This window comes from Oncorhynchus mykiss, chromosome 3 (assembly GCF_057628025.1).
Source record: "Oncorhynchus mykiss isolate SJ-2025 chromosome 3, ASM5762802v1, whole genome shotgun sequence".
NCBI classification, from domain to species: Eukaryota; Metazoa; Chordata; class Actinopteri; order Salmoniformes; family Salmonidae; genus Oncorhynchus; species Oncorhynchus mykiss.
Window position 1 is genome coordinate 73,715,508 of NC_143024.1, and position 26,475 is coordinate 73,741,982.

The 26,475-nt window shown below is 41.3% G+C and overlaps 1 protein-coding gene across 3 annotated transcripts in view; it reads right to left on the reverse strand.

Annotated features, from left to right (window-relative positions):
* Positions 1-5,579: 5,579 nt before the first annotated feature.
* The window catches only part of il1rl2 (interleukin 1 receptor-like 2), a 26,486-nt gene continuing 5,590 nt past the window's right edge, over positions 5,580-26,475 (reverse strand). For all 3 annotated transcript variants that reach the window (XM_021581389.3, NM_001124360.1, XM_090218665.1), the window contains 9 exon segments: positions 9,217-9,436; positions 8,780-8,948; positions 8,337-8,514; positions 8,029-8,091; positions 7,799-7,934; positions 7,490-7,629; positions 7,215-7,358; positions 6,895-7,053; positions 5,580-6,803 (listed from right to left, as the gene is read on the reverse strand). In XM_021581389.3, the coding sequence (XP_021437064.2) occupies positions 6,364-6,803; positions 6,895-7,053; positions 7,215-7,358; positions 7,490-7,629; positions 7,799-7,934; positions 8,029-8,091; positions 8,337-8,514; positions 8,780-8,926 (1,407 nt within the window). In that variant the 5' untranslated portion in view covers positions 8,927-8,948; positions 9,217-9,436 and the 3' untranslated portion in view covers positions 5,580-6,363.

The following is a 26,475-nucleotide window of genomic DNA, read 5'->3' on the forward strand; positions in this document are numbered from 1 at the left end:
AGAAGTAAATGAACGGTTCCAGCACTGTAGGAGCTGTATCTACTAAGCTTTGTTTCTGGACAAACTGGATCACTCAGAGTTCCAATGCAGCAATTGTTTCCTTGAGAGGATTATAGGCTTGAAGTGGCTTCCTTGATCACGCAGGTCGCCAGCCTACATAAGAAACTGCAGAGTGGAATGTTTACCTTTTCTACAGAGGTGGCTAGACGGGTTGGATGCATGTCCATCTTGTTGTTTGTCTTTATCTGACTGGCCAGTGTTGCCCGGAGTTCATGCGCCAGGGGAGCCATCTCCTGCCTCTCCTCCCCCATCTAATAGCAGAGTCGAAGAAAAACAGCAAGAGGAGCATGGCAATCAACGATGGTAGCATGTCACGAGCCGTGGAAGTCAAAGACAGCAGCTTCCTGCAAAGCAGTCTACACCCCCAACAAGAGGCCCGGAGCGGATACAAACAACATATATTTTCGCCGCACTGGAGCCTGATCTTCCTGCACCTTCGTCGCTGGGGGTGCCTGTGTCTGCGGCATCTGGGCCTACTCCTACTACAATTTAGAAGTCGACATCGGCAACCTTCCATCTGATGGAGACCTGCATCATTCCTATGACACGTGGGAGTGAGCGGATTTCCTGGTCCTTCTCACCAGCTGGGATTTTGGGCAGCTCCATGGTAAAAAATGTGACTGTTCCTGGTGCAAAAACAATGCCCTATGCCAGAAAACAAGAAAATTACATTACTAAGCTGCCCTGAATGTATCATGCTAGGACATTGACATCGATTCTATCGATTCTATTGCTCTGAACAGTTGAAACTGGATTTTTATAAGAGCTGATTGACTCTGCTAGACACTAATAAAATGCACATCATATCTGGCCCTGTGCCCTCTCTGAATTGTGGTATTGAACGCTTTAGCAGGATTCTTTCTCTTCACAACTGGCTACGTGATTATTGGAGCTCAATGGCTGTAACTTTTGTTGACAATTTCGATACCTTTTGGAAACAAAACACGTTTTATAAGGAGGATGGGATCCACCCAAATCATTTGGGTTCCTGGATCCTTTCACAGCATTATAAGGCTTCATTGAGACAATGACTTATCAATGATCCCCTAAGAATAGTAAAGCCCCCTTTACTGGCTCAAATAGCCAACCAATCATCCTGTTAGCCACCCTTAGTAAAGTTTTGGAAAAAACTTACAATGCTATTGGCATTCCCCAGGGCAGCTGTCTAGGCCCCTTTCATTTTTTAAATATTTACTAACGACATGCCACTGGCTTTGAGTAAAGTCAGTGTGTCGATGTACGCAGATGACTCAACACTATACATGTCAGCTACTTAAGCAACTGAAATGACTGCAACACTTAACAAAGAGCTGAAGTTAGTTTCAGAATGGGTGGCAAGGAATAAGTTTGTCCTAAATATTTCAAAAACTAAAAGCATTGTATTTGGGACAAATCATTCACTAAACCCTAAACCTCAACTAAATCTTGTAATAAATAATGTGGAAATTGAGAAAGCTGTCATGGTCAAAACATATTGATACAACAAATCAAATCAAATTTTGTTTGTCACATGCGCCGAATACAACAGTCAAATGCTTACTTACAAGCCCTTAACCAACAATGCATTTTTAAGAAAATACCCCCCCCCCCCAAAAAAAAGTAAGAGACAAGAATAACAAATAATTAAAAAGCAGCAGTAAATAACAATAGCGGGGCTATATACAGGGGGTACCGGTACAGAGTCAATATGCGGGGGCACCTGTGTCGAGATAGTTGAGGTAATATGTACATGTAGGTAGAGTGATTAAAGTGACTATGCATAGATAATAACAGAGAGTTGCAGCAGCGTAGAAGAGGGTGGGGTGGGGGGCAATGCAAATAGTCCGGGTTGCCATTTGATTAGCTGTTCAGGAGTCTTATGGCTTGGGGGTAGAAGCTGTTTAGAAGCCTCTTGGACTTAGACTTGGCACTCCGGTACTGCTTGCCGTGCAGTAGCAGAGAGAACAGTATGACTGGGTGGCTGGAGTCTTTGACAATTTTTAGGGCCTTCCTCTGACACCGCCTGGTATAGAGGTCCTGGATGGCAGGAAGCTTGGCCCCAGTGATGTACTGGGCCACATGCACTACCCTCTGTAGTGCCTTGTGGTCGAAGGCCGAGCAGTTGCCATACCAGGCAGTGATGCAACCAGTCAGGATGCTCTTGATGGTGCAGCTGTAAAACCTTTTAAGGATCTGAGGACCCATGCCAAATCTTTTCAGTCTCCTGAGGGGGAATAGGTTTTGTCGTGCCCTCTTCAAGACTGTCTTGGTGTGCTTGGACCATGTTAGTTTGTTGGTGATGAGGACGCCAAGGAACTTGACGCTCTCAACTTGCTCCACTACAGGCCAATCGATGAGAATGGAGGCATGCTATGTCCTCCTTTTCCTGAAGTCCACAATCATCTCCTTTGTCTTGATCATGTTGAGGGATAGGTTGTTATTCTGGCACCACACTGCCAGGTCTCTGACCTCCTCCCAATAGGCTGTCTCATCGTTGTCGGTGATCAGAGACCTACCACTGTTGTGTCATCAGCAAACTTAATGATGGTGTTGGAGTCATGCCTGGCCATGCAGTCATGAGTGAACAGGGAGTACAGGTGGGGACTGAGCACGCACCCCTCCGGGGCCCCTGTGTTGAGGATCAGCCTGGCAGATGTGTTGTTACCTACCCTTGCCACTTTGAGGATAAGGAAGTCCAGGATCTAGTTGCAGAGGGAGGTGTTTTGTCCTAGGGTCCTTAGCTTAGTGCACTATGGTGTTGAACGCTGAGCTGTAGTCAATGAATAGAATTCTCACATAGGTGTTCCTTTTGTCCAGGTGGGAAAGGGCAGTGTGGAGTGCAATAGAGATGGCATCATTGTCACGTTCGTCGTAATGAGTAGACCAAAGCGAAACACACTGAACAAAACAACAAACAACCAACCAAACGAAACCTGAAGCTACTGTTGTGCACTCAGGCAACTAAATGTAGACAAGATCCCACGAATAACAATGGGGAAATAGCTACGTAAATATGATCCCCAATCAGAGACAACGATAAACAGCTGCCTCTGATTGGGAACCATATCAGGACACCATAGACATACATTTCACCTAGATGACCCACCCAAGTCACTATCACGCCCCAACCAACACAGAGAATAAACAGCTTACTATGGTTAGGGCGTGACAGTCATCTGTGGATCTGTTGGTGCGGTATGCAAATTGGAGTGGGTCTAGGGTTTCTGGGATAATGGTGTTTATGTGAGCCATGACCAGCCATGGCTACAAACATGAGTGCTACGGGTCGGTAGTCATTTAGGCAGGTTACCTTAACGTTCTTGTGCACAGGGACTATGGTGGTCTGCTTGAAACATGTTGGTATTACAGACACAAGACAGGGAGAGATGGAAAATGTCAGTGAAGACACTTGCCAGTTGGTCAGCGCATGCTCGGAGTACACATCCTGGTAATCCGTCTGGCCCTGCGGCCTTGTGAATGTTGACCTGTTTAACTTCTTAAGGTATAGGGGGCAGCATTTTCACTTTTGGATAAATAGCATGCCTAATTTCAACTTCCTGCTACTCATGCCAAGAATATAAGATATGCATATTATTAGTAGATTTGGATAGAAAACTGTTTGAATCATGTCTGTGAGTATAACAGACCTTATGTAGCAGGCAAAATCCCGAGGACTAATCGTTCAGAATTATTTTGTTTTAGGTCTCTGTCTGTTCAGTGGGTTCTCATTGGGAAACGGTATTTCTTGGGGACTTGTTTTCAGTTTCTACCGCTTCCACTAGATGTCACAAGTCTTTGGAATTTGATTGAGGTTATTCATTTGTACAATGAAGAAGTACGGCCATCTAGGAACTGCGTAACACTGTTGAGAGTTGCGCAAGACATGAAAAGTAGCTTGGTTTGTTGTCTTCCTGTATTGAACACAGATAGACCCGTCTTCAATTTATTTGATTTTTAACGTTTAAAAATACCTAAAGTTGTATTACAAAAGTCATTTGAAATGTTTTGGCAAAGTTTACAGGCAACTTTTGAAATATTTTGTAGTGACGTTGCGCAATTTGGAAGCTGTTTTTTTCTGGATCAAACGCGCCAAATAAATGGACATTTTGGATACATATGGACGGAAGTAATCAAACAAAAGGACCAATTGTGATGTTTGTGGGACATATTAGAGTGCCAACAAAAGAAGCTCGTCAAAGGTAAGGCATATTTTTATTTCTGTGTTTTGTGTAGCGCCTGCAGGGTTGAAATATGCTACCCTCTTTGTTTACTGTTTACAGATAATAGCTTCTTATGCTTTCGCCGAAAAGCCTTTTTAAAATCTGACATGTCGGCTGGATTCACAACAAGTGTAGCTTTAATTTAGTATCTTACATGTGTGATTTAATGAAAGCTTGATTTTTATATAATTTTATTTGAATTTGCCGCGCTGCATTTTCCCTGGCTTTTGGCAGAGTGGGACGCAAGCGTCCCCTATACCATAAGAAGTTAAAGGTCTTACTCACATCGGCTACAGAGAGCGTGATCACACAGTCGTCCGGGACAGCTGATGCTCTCATGCATGTTTCAGCCTAGAAGAGAGCATAGGATTTATTTAGCTTGTCTGGTAGGCTCGTGTTACTGGGCGACGACGTCCTCGATGCACTTATTGATAAAGCCAGTGATTGATGTGGTGTACTCCTCAATGCCATCGGAAGAATCCCAGAACCCTATTCCAGTCTGTGCTAGCAAAACAGTAGCTAAGATGGGGAGAAGTCGGTCCATAATAAAGTGCTGATCTGCCTTAACAGAACTATTAAACAAGGCAGATCCTACAGGCTCTCATTTTGTCACACCTGGACTACTGTTCAGTCGTGTGGTCAGGTGCCACAAAGAGGGACTCAGGAAAATTGCAATTGGCTCAGAACAGGGCCCCACAGCTGTCCCTTTGATGTACACAGAGAGCAAACATATGCATGTCAATCTCTTGGCTCAAAGTGGAGGAGAGATTGACTTCACCACTACTTGTATTTGTGAGAGGTATTGACATGTTGAAAGCACTGAGCTGTCTGTTTAAACAACTAGCACACAGCTCAGACACCCATGCATACCCCACAAGACATGCCACCAGAGGTCTCTTCACAGTCCAAGTCCAGAACAGACTATGGGAGGCACACAGTACTACATAGAGCCATGATTACATGGAACTCTATTCCAGATCAGGTAACTGACGCAAGCAGTAGAATCTGATTTAAAAAACAGATAAAAATACACCATATGGAACAGCGGGGACTGTGAAGCAACACAAACATAGACACAGACACATGCATATACACATGATAACACACATGTACACATGGATTTTGTGTTGTAGATATGTGGTACTGGAGTAGGGGTCTGAGGGCACACAGTGTGTTGTGAAATCTGTTATGAATCTGTTAATAATTACATACAGTCATCAGTGATCTAATCCTACAACCTCATGACACCTTCTTAGTTCTAGGGAGGTGTATTGGTTAGAGATTATGGTTTCATGATTTCTCAGAAATTAATCACTCATCTAACCCATCAAACACACTTTTAATTGACATGCAGCATTCACAAGAGCATACACTCTTTCTCAAACATGCACACAGAGGCAAACATGAATTCAACTTCATTAACTTAAAGGTCTCGAACATATCTATCCTTATATTCAGCAACTATTGATGGAACTATTGGAAGAAAATAGTCCAGTTCATCACATTTCATAATTTATCAAATGTACAGTGTAAAGTGAGCTAATAAAGTACAGTAGTTATACAATAAAAACAAGACAAAACAAATGTAGAGACTGTACCATTTAGAGATTACTAAGTCAGTGGAAACCTTGGTTGAGACCATGCTGTTTCCAAACCAGCCAGATGATATCCTGTTTATACTGAGACAACATAGCGCCAGGCCAGCTGTACCAGTACCACTGCCCTGACGCATTACACAAATAACTCTGTTACTGCTAGAAAAAGCTTCTCAAGTGCTCTTGCACAATTCTTAGAGGACACTCGATTACACTGGAACTAGTATGAGCAAAGTATGAGCAAAATTAGCAAAACTCTATTCAGGAGGAGTGTAACTGTTTCTTGTAGGCCGGATTGCTACAAGAAAAAGCCTCTCAATCTGCACAAGTGCTCTTGTACAATTCTTAGGACACTCGATCACATTGGTGTCTCAAACATATTTTAAAAAATCTATAATTCAACAATTCAAGGGTTCCAGGATCAGGCTTGGCCTCACCAGCCATAGGCATAATAGCCATGTGAATACATCAATATAAACATTGTCAGATAACGTCTAATAGAGACATGACTAATACAGTTCTATACTACAGTTTATCCCAGGTGTTGGCTGCGGTTTCAGAGCCCCTTTGGGCTTGAAGGGCATGTGGTATCTAAGACACTTCCAGAAGTGGCCATTAGGGGACGCAGTGGAGCTGCTCTTTCCAGAGCTGGGCCTCCTCCATCTCAGAGCTCCCTGCTTCCTCCTGATATAGTGAAGTGACTTGGGCAGGGAAGTGTAGTCCACCTTGCCATCTATCTCCACCAGGACAACCTGGAGGCCATTTTGGATCAAAGCGTCGTACAGGCCAATCTGCTGGTCGTAGCTAGGGCGGTCCTGCAGGCTCTGGTGCAGTGGTAACTGGTCCTCAGGATCCATTTTGGGGTGTAGAGGGGATGCACTCTGGGCTGACAGGATGATGATGAGTCGTCTGCTTCTCCGCATTGTCTCTGAGGTGACATCATGGATCGCTACAGAGAAACATGGGACTTTATTTTGTGAACTGGGACAATGCAGTTGATCAACATTCATATCAATCAAAGTGTGTGTGTGTGTGTGTACCTTCCCCAGGGAGGTCATCCCGGCCACTGACAAAAAGTGTGTATCCGTATCGTCTCTCCAACACCTCAGGTAGAACCTGCAGAGCAAACATCTCTGCCTTGGACAACCCATCACCATGGACATAACTGACATAGGCATCATACAGCTTTCCATCTGGTGCTGGCGAAGTAAAGAGGAGAGGAGAGGAGGAGAAGAGGAGGGAAGGAGAAGAGAATATAAACATTTTATCCATAATAAATATACATATTTAGAAAATGGCCATAGACCTTCAGGTTTAGAGCCAGGAATCTTATGTGATTGTGGAGGATCTGTTTACGCACCCCTCTTTTTGGACACTAGGGGGAGGAGTCTCCTATAGGCCAGCACCAGGTCCACTTTAAAGAGGCAGCACATCGCTACTCCAAGAACGACCATAGAAAAGGCCAGGCAGAGACACAGGCATGTGTAGAAACCACTGTGATTGGCTAGAAAGGAAGGAAATCAGCACCTTAAATCAAATCTCTCACAAATGACATGGCCAACGTCCTGTTCAAACAGACTCTTATGGGTGATTTTAAGTCCTCCATGTTACTTAGGACTGTGTTTGGGATCCTACCTGGTTGGAGCCACAGAAACCCTATGTCCCGACCCACGGCGTTCCTGGCGATGCAGCTGATGGTCACGTTGAGGAACTCAGGACGGACCTCATAGATAGACAGAGTGGACCGGCCATAGACCCCACTACTCCTAGAAAGGCTGAGGTGCAGGTGGTGAGAGAGTGAGATGGTCACAGTCACAGTGTAGGACAGAGCTCTACACACATACTCATGCACACGCATGTGTAGCCACACACGCAAGCACGCACACACCTCTGCAAACACACAGACTGAGATACTGTATACTACAGTTTTAAAAGAGTACTCACATTGTTGTCTTTGTCACGTTGAGCTGTTCTATGTGGTCGGTATGTCTTCCATCTACCGTCCAGAACATAGAGCTCTCTGACTCTGTACCTTCACCGACCCCTAGAAACGCTGAACACACCAGCTCTACTCTTGAGCCTGCCGTCAAACAGAAAACACTCTTGAGTCAGTGGCTGTGTCATGGCCCTTTTTAGTATTATCTCCTAAAAAGCATGATGTCCTCATTTCTCACCTGGTTCAACCGTAAAGGTTTCTTTTCTGGGATAGGTTACTTGGGGTTTCAACGGGACTTTTTCTGCCAATACAAAGACCACACAGGTATGGGATAGTCAAACAAAGCCGTATCGATAACGTACAGGTAAACAGAAACGCTCCAATCCTTACAAAGTTACAAATCACCTAATTGTAACAAACAGAGAATAACAAATAAATGGAAAATATAAACAAATTACAATTTCACTCTCGGTTGCAGCCACAGAAAGTGTGGTCAGAAGAAATATATGCTCATGGCATAGAATTGAAATGGAGGTTTAGCTTTACCTTTGTTGACTTTGAGCTGAGTGCTGTGGGTGGCGGTGTAGTTTCTCCCCTGCAGAGAGAACTCTACCAGGCAGGTATAAACTCCAGCATGGCTCTCAGTAGCATTGACCAACCGGAGCCTCTTCGGACAATCTTCTTCAATGATCGTCTCTCCATGCTTGTCGACAGGACTACAGTCCTGCACATCCCATCAGAGATGCTGTATGTCAAACTTAGCTCACGCAATCCTATCTAATTATCCCAAATGTTATCCCAATTATCCCAAATGTTTTTTTCTATTACCAATTTTGAGTACTTGACAGCAATGACACAAAGTATCATGCCCGTTGTCATAAGCTGATGTCAGCTCTTATGATTGTTCATGACATCTTTTATGTCATTACTATGACATTGTAATGCAGGCCTTATGGCACGGGTATGTCTAGATGGGTGTCTGCTCTTACCTTGAACCATCGGATGTGTGCTGTGGGGTCTAGACTGAGGACATCCTGCTGTCTGCAGAACACCACTTCACTCATCCCCTGGGATACAGTCCTGTTCTCAGCTGGGACAGGACAGGGCCCAGGGTCCACAGACAAAACAAACTTCATCTCCCACGATCCAGTGGGGTACCTGTGTCATAACACACATGAACATATGACCAGTGCTCTCCATTTACTATTGAAACAATAAAGTTGAGAATTATTAATGTGAGACATTAATACATTTAGGATCTGGAAAGTGAAGACTGATTCATACGAATCATCCTGATTCAATCTGTGTGCGATATTGGAATTATCTCCAAACATTCTTGAAATCACTTTAGGAACTAAAATATGATGATATGCTTTAACAAAGGCATTTTCTCAACTACATACAGTAACCTAGAGAGGTTTCTTACTTGCTCTCACAAGTGTAGTGTCCGTTATGGGAGGTGTGGGTAGGTAGAAACCACAGAACCTCCCCTCTGACCTCCACCCCAGAGGTTGTGTTAAGGGTCTGGTTCCCCCCTCTACTCCAGGTCACAGTGGTTCGGTCCTCAGCATCATCGTCATCACTACACTTCAGCTGGAAGAAGTGACCTGCACTGATGTGGTGGACCTCTACGGCCCCCTGGTGTTCTGGATGACACAATGAAGAGGTTGTTGTTACTGGTTTATGTCAACTCAATACGACCATCAATTCCCTCAGGGGCAATTTAGAAGGAGGAGGACAGGAGTACTTAAAACAGTATAGGCTTGAGGTTTAGCAGTATAAGACTCGCTGAGAAAACTGGAACCCGATGGCCAGTCAGCTGCAACCCACAAACCATCAGCTGTGACCCTCCAGTGGGTCCTGAACAAATCACTGTTAGCCACTGATGAAGAGTAGTAGCTATCTATGCTAGAGCAAATCTATATTGAGCATTGACAGTAAAATACCAATGTAGAGCACTTTTCAAGGCACTCCAAGCAGGAAATGAAACTGCTGCTGTTACACTTTGAGGTTGCTTGACCTTAATGTTTGCAATATCTGTTTATATGCATAAAAAGAAGGGCAAACCAATCAGCCTTTCTTCTGACGCACATTTCAGATTTAGACCCCATTTAGGGAGACAGGATGTATAGAAGGAGACAAACATTTAATAAGAGAGCCTTTCAAAACCAAGTGAGGGGGAGGGGAGAGGGGGGTAGAGAGAGAGAGAAAGAGCATAATACCACCTGTCTCCCATGACAGAAACAGTAAAGTCAAACATATTACATCAATTTACACACCTAAATTAAACCCCACCTTTGAAAATGTTAATAAAGCCTTGAAAAATGAAATAATTAATGTACAAGTTACCGATAAGAGCTTTATAACCTTTATTTTAAAAAATAATAATTTTACCCCTTTTTTCTCCCCAATTTCATGGTATCCAATTGGTAGTAGTTACAGTCTTGTCTCATCGCTGCAACTCCCGTACGGACTTGGGAGAGGCGAAAGTCGAGAGCCATGGGTCCTCCAAAACACAACCCAACCAACCCACACTGCTTCTTGACACAATGCCCATCCAACCCGGAAGCCAGCTGCACCAATGTGTTGGAGGAAACACTGTACACCTGGCAACCATGTCAGCGTGCACTGCACCCAGCCCGCCACAGGAGCCGCTAGTGCACGATGAGACAAGGATATCCCTGCCGGCTAAACCCTCCCTAACCCGGACAACGCTGGGTCAATTGTGCACCTCCCCATTGGCCACCCAGTCGCGGACGGCTGCTTTATAACCTTTATTTAACTAGGCAAGTCAGTTAAGAACAAATTCTTATTTACAGTGATGGCCTAACCCGGCCATTTGTGCACCACCCTATGGGACTCCCAATCACAGCCAGATGTGATGCAGCCTGGATTTGAACCAGGGACTGCAGTGACGCTTCTTGCACTGAGATAGCCCGAGTGCTTAATAACAGTGGTGTAATGTAACTAGTAAGTAGAAATACTTTGAGGTAAACTTAAGTCGTTTGATGGGTATCTGTACTTCTTTTCGGCAACCATTAATTTTACTCCACTACGTCCCTAAAGAAAATATGTACTTTTTACTCACATACATTTTCCCTGACACCCAAAAGTAAATTTCAAATTCCTAGCAAGACAGGATTCATTCACTTTCCAATTCACACACTTATCAAGAGAACGTACACCGAGGTCATCATTTCTGCCTTTGATCTGATCAGTAAACACATGCTTCGTTTGTAAAGTATGTCTGAGTATGCCACTGGCTATCCATAAATAAAATAGGAAATCAAATCTGGTTTGCGTAATATAAGGAATTTGAAATGATTTATAACATTTACTTTTACTTGAAATACTTAAGTGTATTTAAAACCAAATACTTTCAGACTTTTTCAAGTAAAGCCTAGTATTTTACTGGGTCACTTTTACTTGAGTCATTTTCTATTAAGGTATCTTTAGCATGACAATTGGGTACTTTTTCCACCACTGCTTAATAAGTTAACATAGGGAACACTATATAGCCATACCTTATTTTGGATGCGAAGGCTTTTACAAAGCATAATACAGATCATAGCAAGCAACAGTTGGTTTAGGAGAAACCATTAGAACGATCCTACATGAAAAAAATACTATAGGTCTAAATACTGTAGTATTACTATATTTTTATACTATACTTTCACTGTAGTGTTTTTGCGGCCTGTACTGTAGGGTTTTGTGGACATGACTATAGTATACTATAGTATTGACTGTAGAGTTTTTGCGAACATAACTGTAGTATACTGTAGTATTTACTGAAGTGTTTTTGCGGACATACTGTAACTGTAGAATATTACAGTGTTCACTGTAGTGTTTTTTGTGGACTTTACTGTAGTATACTGTGGTATTTACAGAAGTGTTTTTGCGGACATGACTGTAGTATATTATAGTATTCACTAATATTTTTGCAGACATGACTGTAGTATATTATAGTATTCACTAATATTTTTGCAGACATGACTGTAGTATATTATAGTATTCACTAATATTTTTGCAGACATGATTGCAGTTTACTAAATTATTCACTGTAGTGTTTTACTTTTTTCACATAACTCACAATGTTCCCTAAAAAAGTTAAACTTGAACTGAGTATTTGGTCTCCACAACTGTTCATTTCACTATTAATATTATAGATGTAACGGTATTCGTCGTCGGAAGATGAGGAATCTTCGAGCCAAAGCGCAGAGTGGTAAGTGTTCATGCTTTCTTTATTAAAACTGAACACTATAACAAAAATATCAAAGAGAATAACCAAAACAGTCCTGTAAGGTGCAAACACTAAACAGAAATGAACTACCCACAAAAACCCTGTGGGAAAAAGCTACCTAAGTATGGTTCCCAATCAGAGACAACGATAGACAGCTGTCCCTGATTGAGAACCATACCCGGCCAAAACAGAGAAATACAAAAACATAGAAAAAGGAACATAGAATGCCCACCCAAATCCCACTCTGACCAAACCAAAATAGAGACATGAAAAGCTCTAAGGTCAGGGCTTGACAACAGAACCTTTGTTTTTGATTCAGAACTTAATATATCCATTTAAATCAGAAAATAAACAGAAAGGGCATTGACAAAATTGACACCCTAGACTTAATATTTGGTAGCACAGCCTTTGGTCAAAATAACTGCGATCAAGTGATTCCTATAGCCATTGATGAGTTTCCTGCACCTCTGTACTGGTAGTTTGGCCCACTCCTCTTGTGAAAACTGCTGCAATTCTCCCAGATTTGAAGAATGCCTTCTCCACAAGTTTTCAATGGGATTTAGATCTGAACTCATTGCTGGCCACTTCAGAACAGTCCAGCATTTTGTCTTGAACCTTTGCTGGGTGTGTTTGGGCTCATTTTCATGCTGGAAGACCCATGACATTTGACAGAGACCCAGTGTTACGGTGAGTGAATGAGGACCCAAAAGCGAACTAACTTAAACAGAGCTTCTTTAATAACCAAACATAGGTAGGCTCAGATAGACCGGCAGATTCCGACAGGACAGGACAAGGTTACAGCAAACATGACGATAGTCTGGTTCAGGCATGAAACACAACAAACAAGAATCCGACAAGGACAGGAACAAAAACAGAGAGAGATATAGGGGACTAATCAGAGGGAAAAAGGGAACAGGTGGGAAAAGGGGTGACGAGGTAGTCAGGAGGAGACAAGGAACAGCTGGGGGAAAGCGGGGGAGAAAAGGTAACCTAATACGACCAGCAGAGGGAGACAGGGTGAAAGGAAAGGACAGAAAGACACAACATGACAATACATGACACCCAGCTTTCTAACACTGGGTCCGACATTGCGCTCCACAATGCCTCCAAAATGCCTTGGTATTCTCCTGATTTCATGATGCCAGCAAAGCAATCCCAAAACATCACTGAACCTTGTTAGGGAAGATTCAGAATTTGTTGGTAACATATGTAAGATGTTTTATATTCATCAAATATGTGTAAGTTAATTCTCATCAGAATGGTATTTTTGTGTAATTCTGTGGTGAGGTTGCGTCTGTTCTATGTCAAAACTAAGTTGCCTGGGCCGCTGAGAGGGGAGAGGTCAAAGTGTCATCATGTGTAAACATATCTTTCACTCTCTACCTTTCCCATAGTGGGGAAAGGAAGGTTGCAGTGTCTGGAATCATTCTATGCTCCCTCTTATGTTGTTTCTATCTTAACCTATAGCCTCACCCTCCTCTCCGTGAGTTTGTCCAGGAGTTTGTATTTAGAGTTGGTTGTATCTAAATGACAATTTGATATATGCCTGTTGATTTGGAGGATTGGTTTATGGTTCTGGGGTTTGGGAAAGGAGACAAAGGTGAACGATGAATTATGTCTATGCTGTCTTATCCTGTGTGTGTGTCTTTACTATAAAGGACCTCATTTACAATGTGGAAGGGGGCTCTCAGAGAATTCACTGGGAGACACTGAATTTATCTGAGAGTCACGGGATTGTGATAGAGCTCATATAATTAAAGATGGACTTTTATAACTAACTCTGACTTGTGTGTGTGGTTTGCTCCCATGATTTGGTAAATAGAGGAAATTTCCACGACATTTGGCGACGAGGATGGGATGTGAATCTTCACTCGGTGACCGTTCCTACGATCTAGGTAAATAAATCGTGCACGAGGGATCCCCTAAACTTGGGATCTCAGGGAGAACCACACTTCGGGAAACGAAGCAGATGGACCAACCTTTGATCTAAGAGGAAGCGAGCCGAGTGGATACCACATCTCGAACTGAGTTTTTTTTAAGAAAAAGGTGAGCGAACCACACACAGATTTGAAGTCAAGTTTTTTTTATTATGCCTGTTACGTATACTCTGAGCGTGAATTCCTTTGTAAGGAAGGCACCTTGGCGGCGTAAGCAGGGCCGAGTCAGAGGAGAGTAATCTGGGGGTTTTGTGGACTCAAAAGATACTCTGCGCTGTCCGGTTGCCAGTGACCAAGAGCCCTCCTGACACTGAATTGATCACAGTGGGGATTTGGTGAGGTCTGTCGGGGTGAGGGGCCAGGGGGTCTGTGTGTTCTAGGTGAAACACGGCACTTGGTGAAGCCCTATTGGAAGAAGGACCTCATTCTGTGCGTCTGTGTGATTTGTCTAAGTGACCCTCAGATGTGGTGAATTCCAATTATTATAAATGTGCTAGCCAGGTATGCCCTAGGGTTACTCTGTGTGAGTCGGACCGTTCTGTGTGAGCGGGGTAGGGTTACTCTGTGTGAGTCGGACCGTTCTGTGTGAGCGGGGTAGGGTTTACTCTGTGTGGGCAAACCTTTTGATGTTCTGTGTGGACGTCAGAAAAGTTCTATGTGAAAAATCTGACCAATCCTGTGTGGATGATCCTGAAAGTGTGTGAGTAACTAAGATTTCTTAAGTTTTATATGGATTCTGTGAATTATTTGAAATTATGATAAATGGTATGTGTGTATAAAGTAATGCTGAAAATGATTAGATACAATTTAAACCACCCATTCGTAGACGTACGTAGGTTTTGAGTTGATATCTTAAATGGATAATTTGATAAAGATGAAGTTTTTAAGCACTATTACAATAATCTACAAAATCTGGGAAATTGAGCTCTAGAAACTGATTAGAGTGTGTCCACTTTTGGTTATTTTACCCTAACGGTGTAACTATAGAACGCATATTGGATTATCTCCGTCTGGGTGAAACATTTGAAATCAAACTGCCCTTAAGGTCTGAACATGTTATAATTTTTCTTCCCAGTATGAGAGAAATTGCGGGATTTATTGAATAAATTGTTTTCCATAAAGTTAAATAGAATTCGAGGGATGCTCGATGTAATTTATAATGTTGTACAAAGCCTAAGGTTTTCCATCAAACTAATTATCCTTGCGTGACTAATGTGATGTAGTAAAGTAATTGAAAGACGTTGCATAAGTAAACATTATCTATTTTTATTAAAATGAGCAATAACTGTTTCCTAGTCATTAACTGTCGATGTTATTCTTTGATTGCTAATATGTGTAATTTGGAATTTGAGAATCATAGCTGGAATTTGAGAATCATAGCTGGAGTAACGTTTGTACTATTAAAATTGGGCTATTATTCTTTTGGGAATTACCGATAGTGACGTGTTTTGATGTTACTTTGTAGATGAGGTTTATATCTGGAGAATTTTGGTTATTGGCAATAGCATTAGTGGTTCAGTGGTAGAATTCTCGCCTGCAACACGGGAGGCCCGAGTTCCATTCCCAGTCATGGCGCTGGCTCAATTTAGAGTTTCTGATTGTAAATAATCTAGTTGTATGTTTTGCCTGGAAAGTTATGGTCGCTGGTGTTTGTATAAGAGATAAATTGAACGTTTTCAATAGATTTTTTAGGTTAAATTGATAGGCTAATTCAATTTAAAAGAATAACGAAGCGAATTCTGATGCAAGACGATGTCTGTTCACTAAATTATCTGCTCAATAATGTATTGAGAATTGGGTCGTATTTAAATTACTGTATCAATAGAGAAGACAGTTACCTAAGTTAAAGACACTGAATGATAGCGGGGAGAGAATGGCGATAGGAAAGTGGTTACCGAAATGTTTTTCATTCTTATAGATTGACTGACGCATGTTATAATTTTTGCGCTGTGTGTGTTATTTTTAAAGAAATATGATACATTTCATAAGTGTGGAGAGCAAAGAGAAGAGGAAGTTATAAAGTTGGGGTTTTAATCTTACGATAGAGGTAAGGAAAAACGTTGAAATGAGAGGGGTTATATTTTTGCCCAACTGGGGGAAAAAGAAATAGGAAAGTTGAGTTGAAAGTATGGAAGAGAGTGGGTTGTTATGTTGGCTGCTCATTGTCAGGGAAAGTTGCTGGAGGCAGGTAGATTGTTGTAGAATAACGTACATTTGCGTTATTAGTTTGAATATACAATAACCTTACTCTAATTGTTTTAACCGTTGTTCAGGTACATTTTTTTCTGTATTTCTAGCAGCTGATTCGCTAGGTGAGCATCATAGATTTGTGGCGTTTATATTTACTGTATTAGGCTATGAGAATTGGTAGACTGGATGTCTGAATCATAAAACATCGTAAGGATAGCTTCTGATTGTTATTGATTCTTGGTTTGATTGTTTAAGTAACACCAGTTAATTTGAGCAGGAAAGTTCATGTACTCTAAGGTTATGGTATGTTTCCATTATGTGGAACAATGTCAGGTCATTAAAAGTGATTGCTGGATTGAATGGTATGAGAACCTGTTGACAGAAGACTGAATGGGTATGAATGTTGAAAAGCAAGATTGGGCCAAAGACTAAACTAGTATGTTAAGTGGGGGAGTATCATAGATTTTAATTATAGTGTTGTTATAGTAGTTATATAGTGCAGTCAAAACAATTTCATATGTTTTGGTAAATTAGCTAGGTTGAATTTGGTATTTGAGTTCCTTTATTATTTGCTTTTTAAAACAAAGGTTGGAATCAAGTATGATGCCTTGGCACTTAAAATCAGATACCACCAGGAGCTTTTTACATCAGTAGTTGTTTTTTGAGGAACATGCAGACTGTGTTTTATTTTATTGAGATGTAAACATGAGTCTCTGAGCAATTTTGTCATCTGAATCATTATAGTAGTGAGTTTTTGTGTAGTTTGTTATTTGCATGAATTTATCACTGTATCATCTGCATACATTGGAACTTCAGACCCTGTACAGACTAAAGGAAGATCATTAATGGATGTGCTGAACAGTATTGACCTTTGTGGATATCAGTGGGGGAAAAAAAAAAAAGTTTATTTTTATTTTACGATGATGAGACAGCACCGACTTTTGAAGGATTTTAGATTTGTTTAAAAAAAATCAGAATTGTTTTTTTACTAAATTTACATCAACAGATTGAAATTATTAGGTTGCTGATTAAGAGTTTTTTTTAGGAGTTGATTTAACTTGATTAAACATTGTATCATGCATATACATTGATTTGATTAAAACTTATGATTAATGATTTGAGGTACAGTGGAATTATCATTAGGTTTGGTTTATAGTTTGAGTTTGAGTTTCTGAGTCATGTAGTGTAATGAATAATAAGTGTTATTGTGTTTTCTCCGGGAAAATTGATATTTCACTGTCTCTCTCTCTGGAATGTTTCCAGGGAATATACTCTTGGGGAGAGTGAGTGAAATTGGGGCCATAAACTACCACATTGAAGGGGCCACTCACCACATTGGGATTGTAATGAGTTTTTATTTTCTGACTTTTCATTACACACGCAAATTCTTTTGATAAAGGAATGTTCTGGGAACATGGAAATATGAAAATGTTTGGAACTAGTTGATTATTGTTTGCAAATTGTTTCATATAGTGAAAAACACTGCTTTGAAGGGTTTTGTATGACCTATGACCTTCTGATGACTTTCCGTTGTGGCTTGATCACCCGCATTGGAAAGCCATTTGGAAAATAAATGTATGGTCATTTGTAATACTGCTTTCAAAATAATTTGTGTAATTGGTAAATATGTTTCTTAATCCATATTTGTAATTTGGACCAGTGTGAAGAGGGCATTGCTTTTAACTAAGGGTATGCTGCTTTAAGTCTATTTTCCTATGACCATAGGGGTTAAATAATTTTTCTTTGTGGAGTGATTTTTTTTAGTTTAGTGATTTTAATTTGATTAGGTTAGCTGAAATTTTGTTTTACATTACTCTCATACGGAGAGATGTGTGTAAAACATGGGGGAGGATTCTGTTTTTTGAGGGTTTGAATTGAAGTTATGCAACTTAAGTGATATGTGAATGAGTGTATTGTATTGTTGAGTGTATTGTATTGTTGAGTGTATTGTATTGTTGTGTTTGTTTTGTTCTATTCCCGAGAGATATAGGTCTAATTTCTTGATCCTGGGCTCTACGATGGAGTTGACAGTGAGATGGGGAGTATAAACCAATTTGAAAGAATAGTTTCAATAGAATGTGTGGATATTCTATTTGAAATATGTTTAGATATGTGTATTAAGAATAATTGGTAAAAGTAATAATTTATCATGTAGTTAATGAACTGAAATAAACTGTTGTTCTGATCTGTTCTTTCGAGGTTATCATGAAGGGTGACATCAGACGGTATCTTAATGCATGGAAGAGATAATTTGGACCGAATGGTGTGTGTACCTCAAAACCCCCTCTAACTGGCTGAAGAAGAGAGACAAAGGCATTGAAGGAGGCTTTCCAAACCACTTCTACCGAGAGAAAAGAACCAAGCCAGAAATTGGTGTACAGTATCAGATCTATGCTATCAACTGCTTTTCTTTCATGGTTCTGTCATACTGTGAGGAGTCCACTTGGAGTGATCATGGAGAAAGATCTGTTCTGACATTTTCTTATGATGCTGGTATGTTGGTTGACGAATGGACAAGACATTAGTGGTAAAGATGAGACATTGAAATTGGGACATTATCATGGGCCGTCCATTTTGAACTGTAAAGCTATTTGAAGAAAAACGAAGATGCCAGAAGATGCCGTGCCTGAGAGGGGGGGGGGGGGGGGTTTAATCTAACTGTGCCATTAAAATTGTTTATACTTTTGTGGTATCAGATTGATTGAAGAGGTCTACACCATGTAAATTGTAGTAATTTAGATTAAGAATGCATTGAGATACTGATCTGTATTAAAATCATGATTAAAAAAGTTACAGTATAATTATCCCATAATTCTACTATTATGTAAATCTGCTAATATTGATGTGTGTTAAATTGAGGTTTTTACTTTGAGTGATAAGACAAATTTGAATCACTGAGGAGTGCTATTCTAAATATTGGTTTGATAAATAGTTGGGTTGTTACTTATGATTTGTAATATGAATGATTTCAATGACCTATTCTCTATTCCTAAGTATATTTCTGAGCATGAGTACTTAGAGGGATGTCTGTCCTATATGTTGTGAGGAGGCCTGTATTTAGACACTGGTTCTCGTGTAATTGAAAGAGCATAAATATGTTGTGTTTTTATTTTCCTCAAATGGATTATTCTGTGTTATTAAACATGTGTAAGGAAGGTTGTCTTGTAGAATAAAGGTTGTTGTAATCTTAGTTTCAGAAGGGAGGAAGCTTACATATAAGCTAAGGTATTTGACATTGAGGGGATTTGAATTTTAAAATATTGAGTATGTTACTATTCTGATTCTTCAAAAGGGTCTGAGTCCCTTGAGAGGGGAATGTTAGGGAAGATTCAGAATTTGTTGGTAACATATGTAAGATGTTTTATATTCATCAAATATGTGTAAGTTAATTCTCATCAGAATGGTATTTTTGTGTAATTCTGTGGTGAGGTTGCGTCTGTTCTATGTCAAAACTAAGTTGCCTGGGCCGCTGAGAGGGGAGAGGTCAAAGTGTCATCATGTGTAAACATATCTTTCACTCTCTACCTTTCCCATAGTGGGGAAAGGAAGGTTGCAGTGTCTGGAATCATTCTATGCTCCCTCTTATGTTGTTTCTATCTTAACCTATAGCCTCACCCTCCTCTCCGTGAGTTTGTCCAGGAGTTTGTATTTAGAGTTGGTTGTATCTAAATGACAATTTGATATATGCCTGTTGATTTGGAGGATTGGTTTATGGTTCTGGGGTTTGGGAAAGGAGACAAAGGTGAACGATGAATTATGTCTATGCTGTCTTATCCTGTGTGTGTGTCTTTACTATAAAGGACCTCATTTACAATGTGGAAGGGGCGCTCTCAGAGAATTCACTGGGAGACACTGAATTTATCTGAGAGTCACAGGGTTGTGATAGAGCTCATATAATTAAAGATGGACTTTTATAACTAACTCTGACTTGTGTGTGTGGTTTGCTCCCATGATTTGGTAAATAGAGGAAATTTCCACGACAACCTCCTCCATGTTTGACGATAGGGAAGGTGTTATTTTCTTTGAAAGATTAATGTTGTTTTTTGTAAACATAGAGATGGTGTGCTTTACCATAAAGCTCTAATTTGGTCTCAGTCCACAGGAAATTCTCCCAGAAAGAACTTGGCATGTTCAGGTGTTTTGGCAAATTGCAGTTGGGCTTTATTATGTATTTATCTCAGCAGTGGGGACTTCCTGGGTCTCCTACCATATAACCCCCTTTCATTGAGTTGGTGACGGATGGTGCGAGTTGAAACTGTTGTACATTGTGTCTGAAGGTCAGCTTGAATCTGGGTGTCAGTTGACGGAGGTGCTTTCTCCACCATCCAAACAATCCTTCGCTGCAATCTTCCATCAAGTTCTCTTGCTGCCACATCCAGGGAGGTTGGCTACAGTGGCATGGGCCAACATTACATACGGTGGAAACAGAAACAGCCAGGTCTCTGTAGCCTTGAGATTGTTCACGCTTGGCTACAACCTTGTGTCGGACCTCCTCAGATAATTCTCTGGTTTTCTTCCTTTTTTCCATGCTCATTGCGATACACACAGTAACACAAAACAGGATAATTATTATTTTTCTCTATTCAAAATGGTTGAATTAGTGAGCTCAATTCCAAAATAAAGTGTTGTGTTTTTGCGGACTTTACCGTAGTAATAACAGTAGTGTTTTTTGCAGACATGACTAGTATTTGCTGAAGTGTTTTTGCAGACATGACTGTAGTATTTGCTGAAGTGTTTTTGCAGACATGACTGTAGTATTTGCTGAAGTGTTTTTGCAGACATGACTAGTATTTGCTGAAGTGTTTTTGCAGACATGACTGTAGTATTTGCTGAAGTGTTTTTGCAGACATGACTGTAGTATTTGCTGAAGTGTTTTTGCGGACATGACTGTAGTAACACCTGCCGACACAGGTGTGTGACACAGGTGTGTCGCCTATTAATTTGGGTCAACAGTTCTGAGCAATGGAACGAACCAGACAACACCTTAGCAAAAATATAAACACTTAATTACAATTGTAACATCAAAACGTAAGCCAGGTTCAAGGCCCATTAAAGGGAAACAGTAGATGCGGGTACTGGAGGGCGCTGCCAATAAAATGCTTGGACCTCAAACCAGCAAAGCCTCCCCAAACAAACCAATTAAATGAAACCACAAAGACATTATTGCAGTGGCTTTACATAATGAACATCTCGAATATTGTGACATGAATAAACTCACTGATTGTCAAACAACACATACCATTATGAACAATCGACCACACCTCAAACATTTCGTCAAGACAGCATGGTCACAAAATGGTTGCTCACAGAAATAAAACAGCAACGACGCCGTACAGCCTGCCTACACACACACACACACACACACACACACACACACACACACACACATTTTAGTCCCAGTAACCTCTCTGCCGAATCCACAATAATGTCCATCTTCCTGGAATTTCCCTCCACTTTATCTGTGACATTGATCCCCATTGCCATAAAAATCACAAAGTCCACCTTCTTTACACTTAACATCCCTGGATCCTGCTGGAGGGAAGCCAACTCTGCAGGCTGTATTGAAGGCATTTCCAATACCATGGAGTCCTCAAAAATACCTTTCGTTCCCTCCACCCTTTTGTCACCCTCTGCATATGAAATGTTCTGGACAGCCCTGACTTTGGCAACCTCATTCTCTTTCACAATTGTCGGGCACTCCAAAGATGTAGCTTCATGCCTTCCACCACAGTTGCAACACTTCACAGTCTTCATAAACATTTACCATGACCTTCATTTCCACATCTCGGATTCCTTCGCTTGCAGACACTCTACATGTCCGGCAGGTAGCCTAGTGGTTAGAGCGTTGGGCCAGTAACTGAAAGGTTGATGGATTGAATCCCTGTGCTGACAAGTTAAAAATATGTTGTTCTGCCACCGAGCAAAGCAGTTAACCAAATGTTCACTGGGTAGTGAAGATGTGGATGTTGATTAAGGCAGCCCCCCCAACCTCTCTGATTCAGAGGGGTTGGGTTAAATGCGGAAGACACATTTCAGTTGAAGGCATTCAGTTGTACAACTGACTAGGTATCCCCCTTTCCATTGTAAACATTTCCTGAATGTTCTCCCCTAAAACTTGGTTCCTAGCCTGTCACACAATATTGTTCAGATACAAGATTGTGGTGATGCCCATCTACTGTGGGACTCCAGTTAAAGTGCAGGCGGTGGCAGAGATGCAGTTAAGTTTAAGAGCCTTTACAGATTCAGATAATGGAGATGATACATGGCAGGGAATGATTGAAAGTTGTTGACATTAGACTTATTAAGAATTGGTATGGAGTATGGATTATCTAAAAAGGAGACAGAGAGGTGCAAATAATAAATGGCAATGAACATACATAATTAAATTGTCTGTTAATGACAATAATCAATGCATATAAATGGGTAAAGGTAAAGCTATGCATAAATATAGCAGGAGTAAACAATAAATGGCCAGAAAGGGGGTGCAATAGCATGCGGCATGGTAGGCCGAAGCTATAGCAGGCCAATGTATCAATGGCTACATAGCATAACATGGCAAGCAAACAGACAATATAAAGCTAACAAAACTACTTTGACCCTATCAAAGGGTTGCACCATGCCAACAACCTGGGAGGACAGGCCACCACCACACAACACAAACTAACTCTTCTGAAGTCAAATCTAGTATACCCAAATACTTGCCTGCAGCTGACACCACAACATCTATTTTCTGAGATTGACATTCCATTTCTGCGGTACAGTAGATAACCATTACTAAAAACGCCAAGAAGCATATATCACTTGTTGGCTTATCCCTCAGTGCTGGCACAGATCTACTACTCACAGGGATCCTCTCAGGATCCCTCACATTTGACCCATCCTCCTCTACTTTCTTCACTGCCTCAGCATACGACACCTCCTGCACTACTCTGACTCTAGCCTCCTCAGCCTACCACTCTCACACCTGACACTTCTAATCCACAGCAATATGGGCACCCTTACAGTTGACACACAATTATATCCACTGTAACTACACAATCCTCTATCTCATACCATCCTGCACACTTACCACACTTCCCATCTTGGAATCTCCCTCCTACAAACTGCTGCGACATGACCATAAACATTCTTCACAAAAAAAATACAGTTTTATATCTTTATGTTTGAAGCCTGAAATGTGGCAAAAGGTCGCAAAGTTCAAGGGGGCCGAATACTTTCGCAAGGCACTGTATACGTTTTTTTATGTGCAAACATTTCTAACTGTTTTTGCATTGTCATTATCGGGTATTGTGTGTAGATTAATGAGAAAAACCAACAATTTAATTCATTTTAGAATAAGGCTGTAACATAACAAAATGTGGAAAAAGTCAAGGGGTCTGAATACTCTCCGAATGCACTGTAGCTACAGTGCCTTGCGAAAGTATTCGGCCCCCTTGAACTTTGCGACCTTTTGCCACATTTCAGGCTTCAAACATAAAGATATAAAACTGTATTTTTTTGTGAAGAATCAACAACAAGTGGGAAAACTGAAAAATTGGGCGTGCAAAATTATTCAGCCCCTTTACTTTCAGTGCAGCAAACTCTCTCCAGAAGTTCAGTGAGGATTTCTGAATGATCCAATGTTGACCTAAATGACTAATGATGATAAATACAATCCACCTGTGTGTAATCAAGTCTCCGTATAAATGCACCTGCACTGTGATAGTCTCAGAGGTCCGTTAAAAGCGCAGAGAGCATCATGAAGAACAAGGAACACACCAGGCAGGTCCGAGATACTGTTGTGAAGAAGTTTAAAGCCGGATTTGGATACAAAAAGATTTCCCAAGCTTTAAACATCCCAAGGAGCACTGTGCAAGCGATAATATTGAAATGGAAGGAGTATCAGACCACTGCAAATCTACCAAGACCTGGCCGTCCCTCTAAACTTTCAGCTCATACAAGGAGAAGACTGATCAGAGATGCAGCCAAGAGGCCCATGATCACTCTGGATGAAGTGCAGAGATCTACAGCTGAGGTGAGAGACTCTGTCCATAGGACAACAATCAGTCGTATATTGCACAAATCTGGCCTTTATGGAAGAGTGGCAAGAAGAAAGCCATTTCTTAAAGATATCCATAAAAAGTGTAGTTTAAAGTTTGCCACAAGCCACCTGGGAGACACACCAAACATGTGGAAGAAGGTGCCCTGGTCAGATGAAACCAAAATTGAACTTTTTGGCAACAATGCAAAACGTTATGTTTGGCGTAAAAGCAACACAGCTGAACACACCATCCCCACTGTCAAACATGGTGGTGGCAGCATCATGGTTTGGGCCTGCTTTTCTTCAGCAGGGACAGGGAAGATGGTTAAAATTGATGGGAAGATGGATGGAGCCAAATACAGGACCATTCTGGAAGAAAACCTGATGGAGTCTGCAAAAGACCTGAGACTGGGACGGAGATTTGTCTTCCAACAAGACAATGATCCAAAACATAAAGCAAAATCTACAATGGAATGGTTCAAAAATAAACATATCCAGGTGTTAGAGTGGCCAAGTCAAAGTCCAGACCTGAATCCAATCGAGAATCTGTGGAAAGAACTGAAAACTGCTGTTCACAAATGCTCTCCATCCAACCTCACTGAGCTCGAGCTGTTTTGCAAGGAGGAATGGGAAAAAATGTCAGTCTCTCGATGTGCAAAACTGATAGACACATACCCCAAGCGACTTACAGCTGTAATCGCAGCAAAAGGTGGCGCTACAAAGTATTAACTTAAGGGGGCTGAATAATTTTGCACGCCCAATTTTTCAGTTTTTGATTTGTTAAAAAAGTTTGAAATATCCAATAAATGTCGTTCCACTTCATGATTGTGTCCCACTTGTTGTTGATTCTTCACAAAAAAATACAGTTTTATATCTTTATGTTTGAAGCCTGAAATGTGGCAAAAGGTCGCAAAGTTCAAGGGGGCCGAATACTTTCTCAAGGCACTGTATCTTGAGGTATTTGTTGTAACTCTAAATGAAGCAACACAAACATTGGCACAGACAAATGCACACACACACAGACATACACACACACACACACACACACACACACGATAACATACGTAATGTACATACACACAGATTTAGTACTGTAGATATGTGGTAGAGTAGGGGCCTGGGGGCACACAGTGTGTTTTGAAATCTGTGAATGTATTGTAATGTTTTTAACATTTTATAAACTGCCTTAATTTGGTTGGACCCCAGCCTGCTTTGGCAGCAGCTAATGGGGATCTGTGATAAATACAAAATACAAATATGTATACCTATGCTAGCATATTTTGTGAACAAAAGTAGTTTAAAAGTCACACACAAGGCCTCCCGGGTGGCGCAGTGGTCTACGGCACTGCATCGCAGTGCGGGTTCGCGCCCAGGCTCTGTCGCAGTCGGCCGTGACCGGGAGGTCCGTGGGGCGACGCACAATTGGCCTAGCGTCGTCCGGGTTAGGGAGGGTTTGGCCGGTAGGGATATCCTTGTCTTGTCGCGCACCAGCGACTCCTGTGGCGGGCCGGGCGCAGTGCGCACTAACCAAGGTAGCCAGGTCGATTCTCGGCCCGCACAAGCATGAAAACTAAATACAGGCACAGACTGTGTGTGGGAAATGCTTTAAGACTGAGACTCTCTCCAATACAACCCAACATTGCAGAGTTATGTAAATGTATCGTATAGTGTGTGGGCAGGCTTACAATGATGGCAAAAAACAACATTTGAGAGTGTGCTGACCCTGGTGCTAGAGGGGGTACGCAGCTGGAGGTTGAATGTTGGAAGGGGCACGGGACTATAAAAAGTTTGGGAACCACTGTTCTAATGCAATGTCCATGACATGTTACAGCCACAACAAAATAATCAAGAAGTCAAGCATCTGCAGACCAGCGAGGAGGAGGAAAGCATATAGAACAATAACAACTAGCAAGTTTTATCAGACAGTTTCAGGAAATGCAGGAATAGAGCACGCTAGCCAGTAATAGTAAAATTATTATTTGAAACCACCACATGCACATTATCTGTATCTGTATTATATTCCATATGTTTTAATATATTTATACTTTATTGCTATCTGTCTCATGTTGTACAGATCATCAGCATGAAGTTTGAATTATCTTGAATTGTCAAGTGAAATAAACTCTAATTTAAATAACTTTGTGCCTCTCTTTCAGATCTGCCAAGCACACCTCTGCCTCTGACAGCTTCTCCCCATGTTGACCACCAATAGACAATGCCCACCATGAAAGCTGCCGTTGATGGGCTCCTGGCCAAGCACCACATGGAGAAAGACATCCTGAAGGGGGTGGATACATA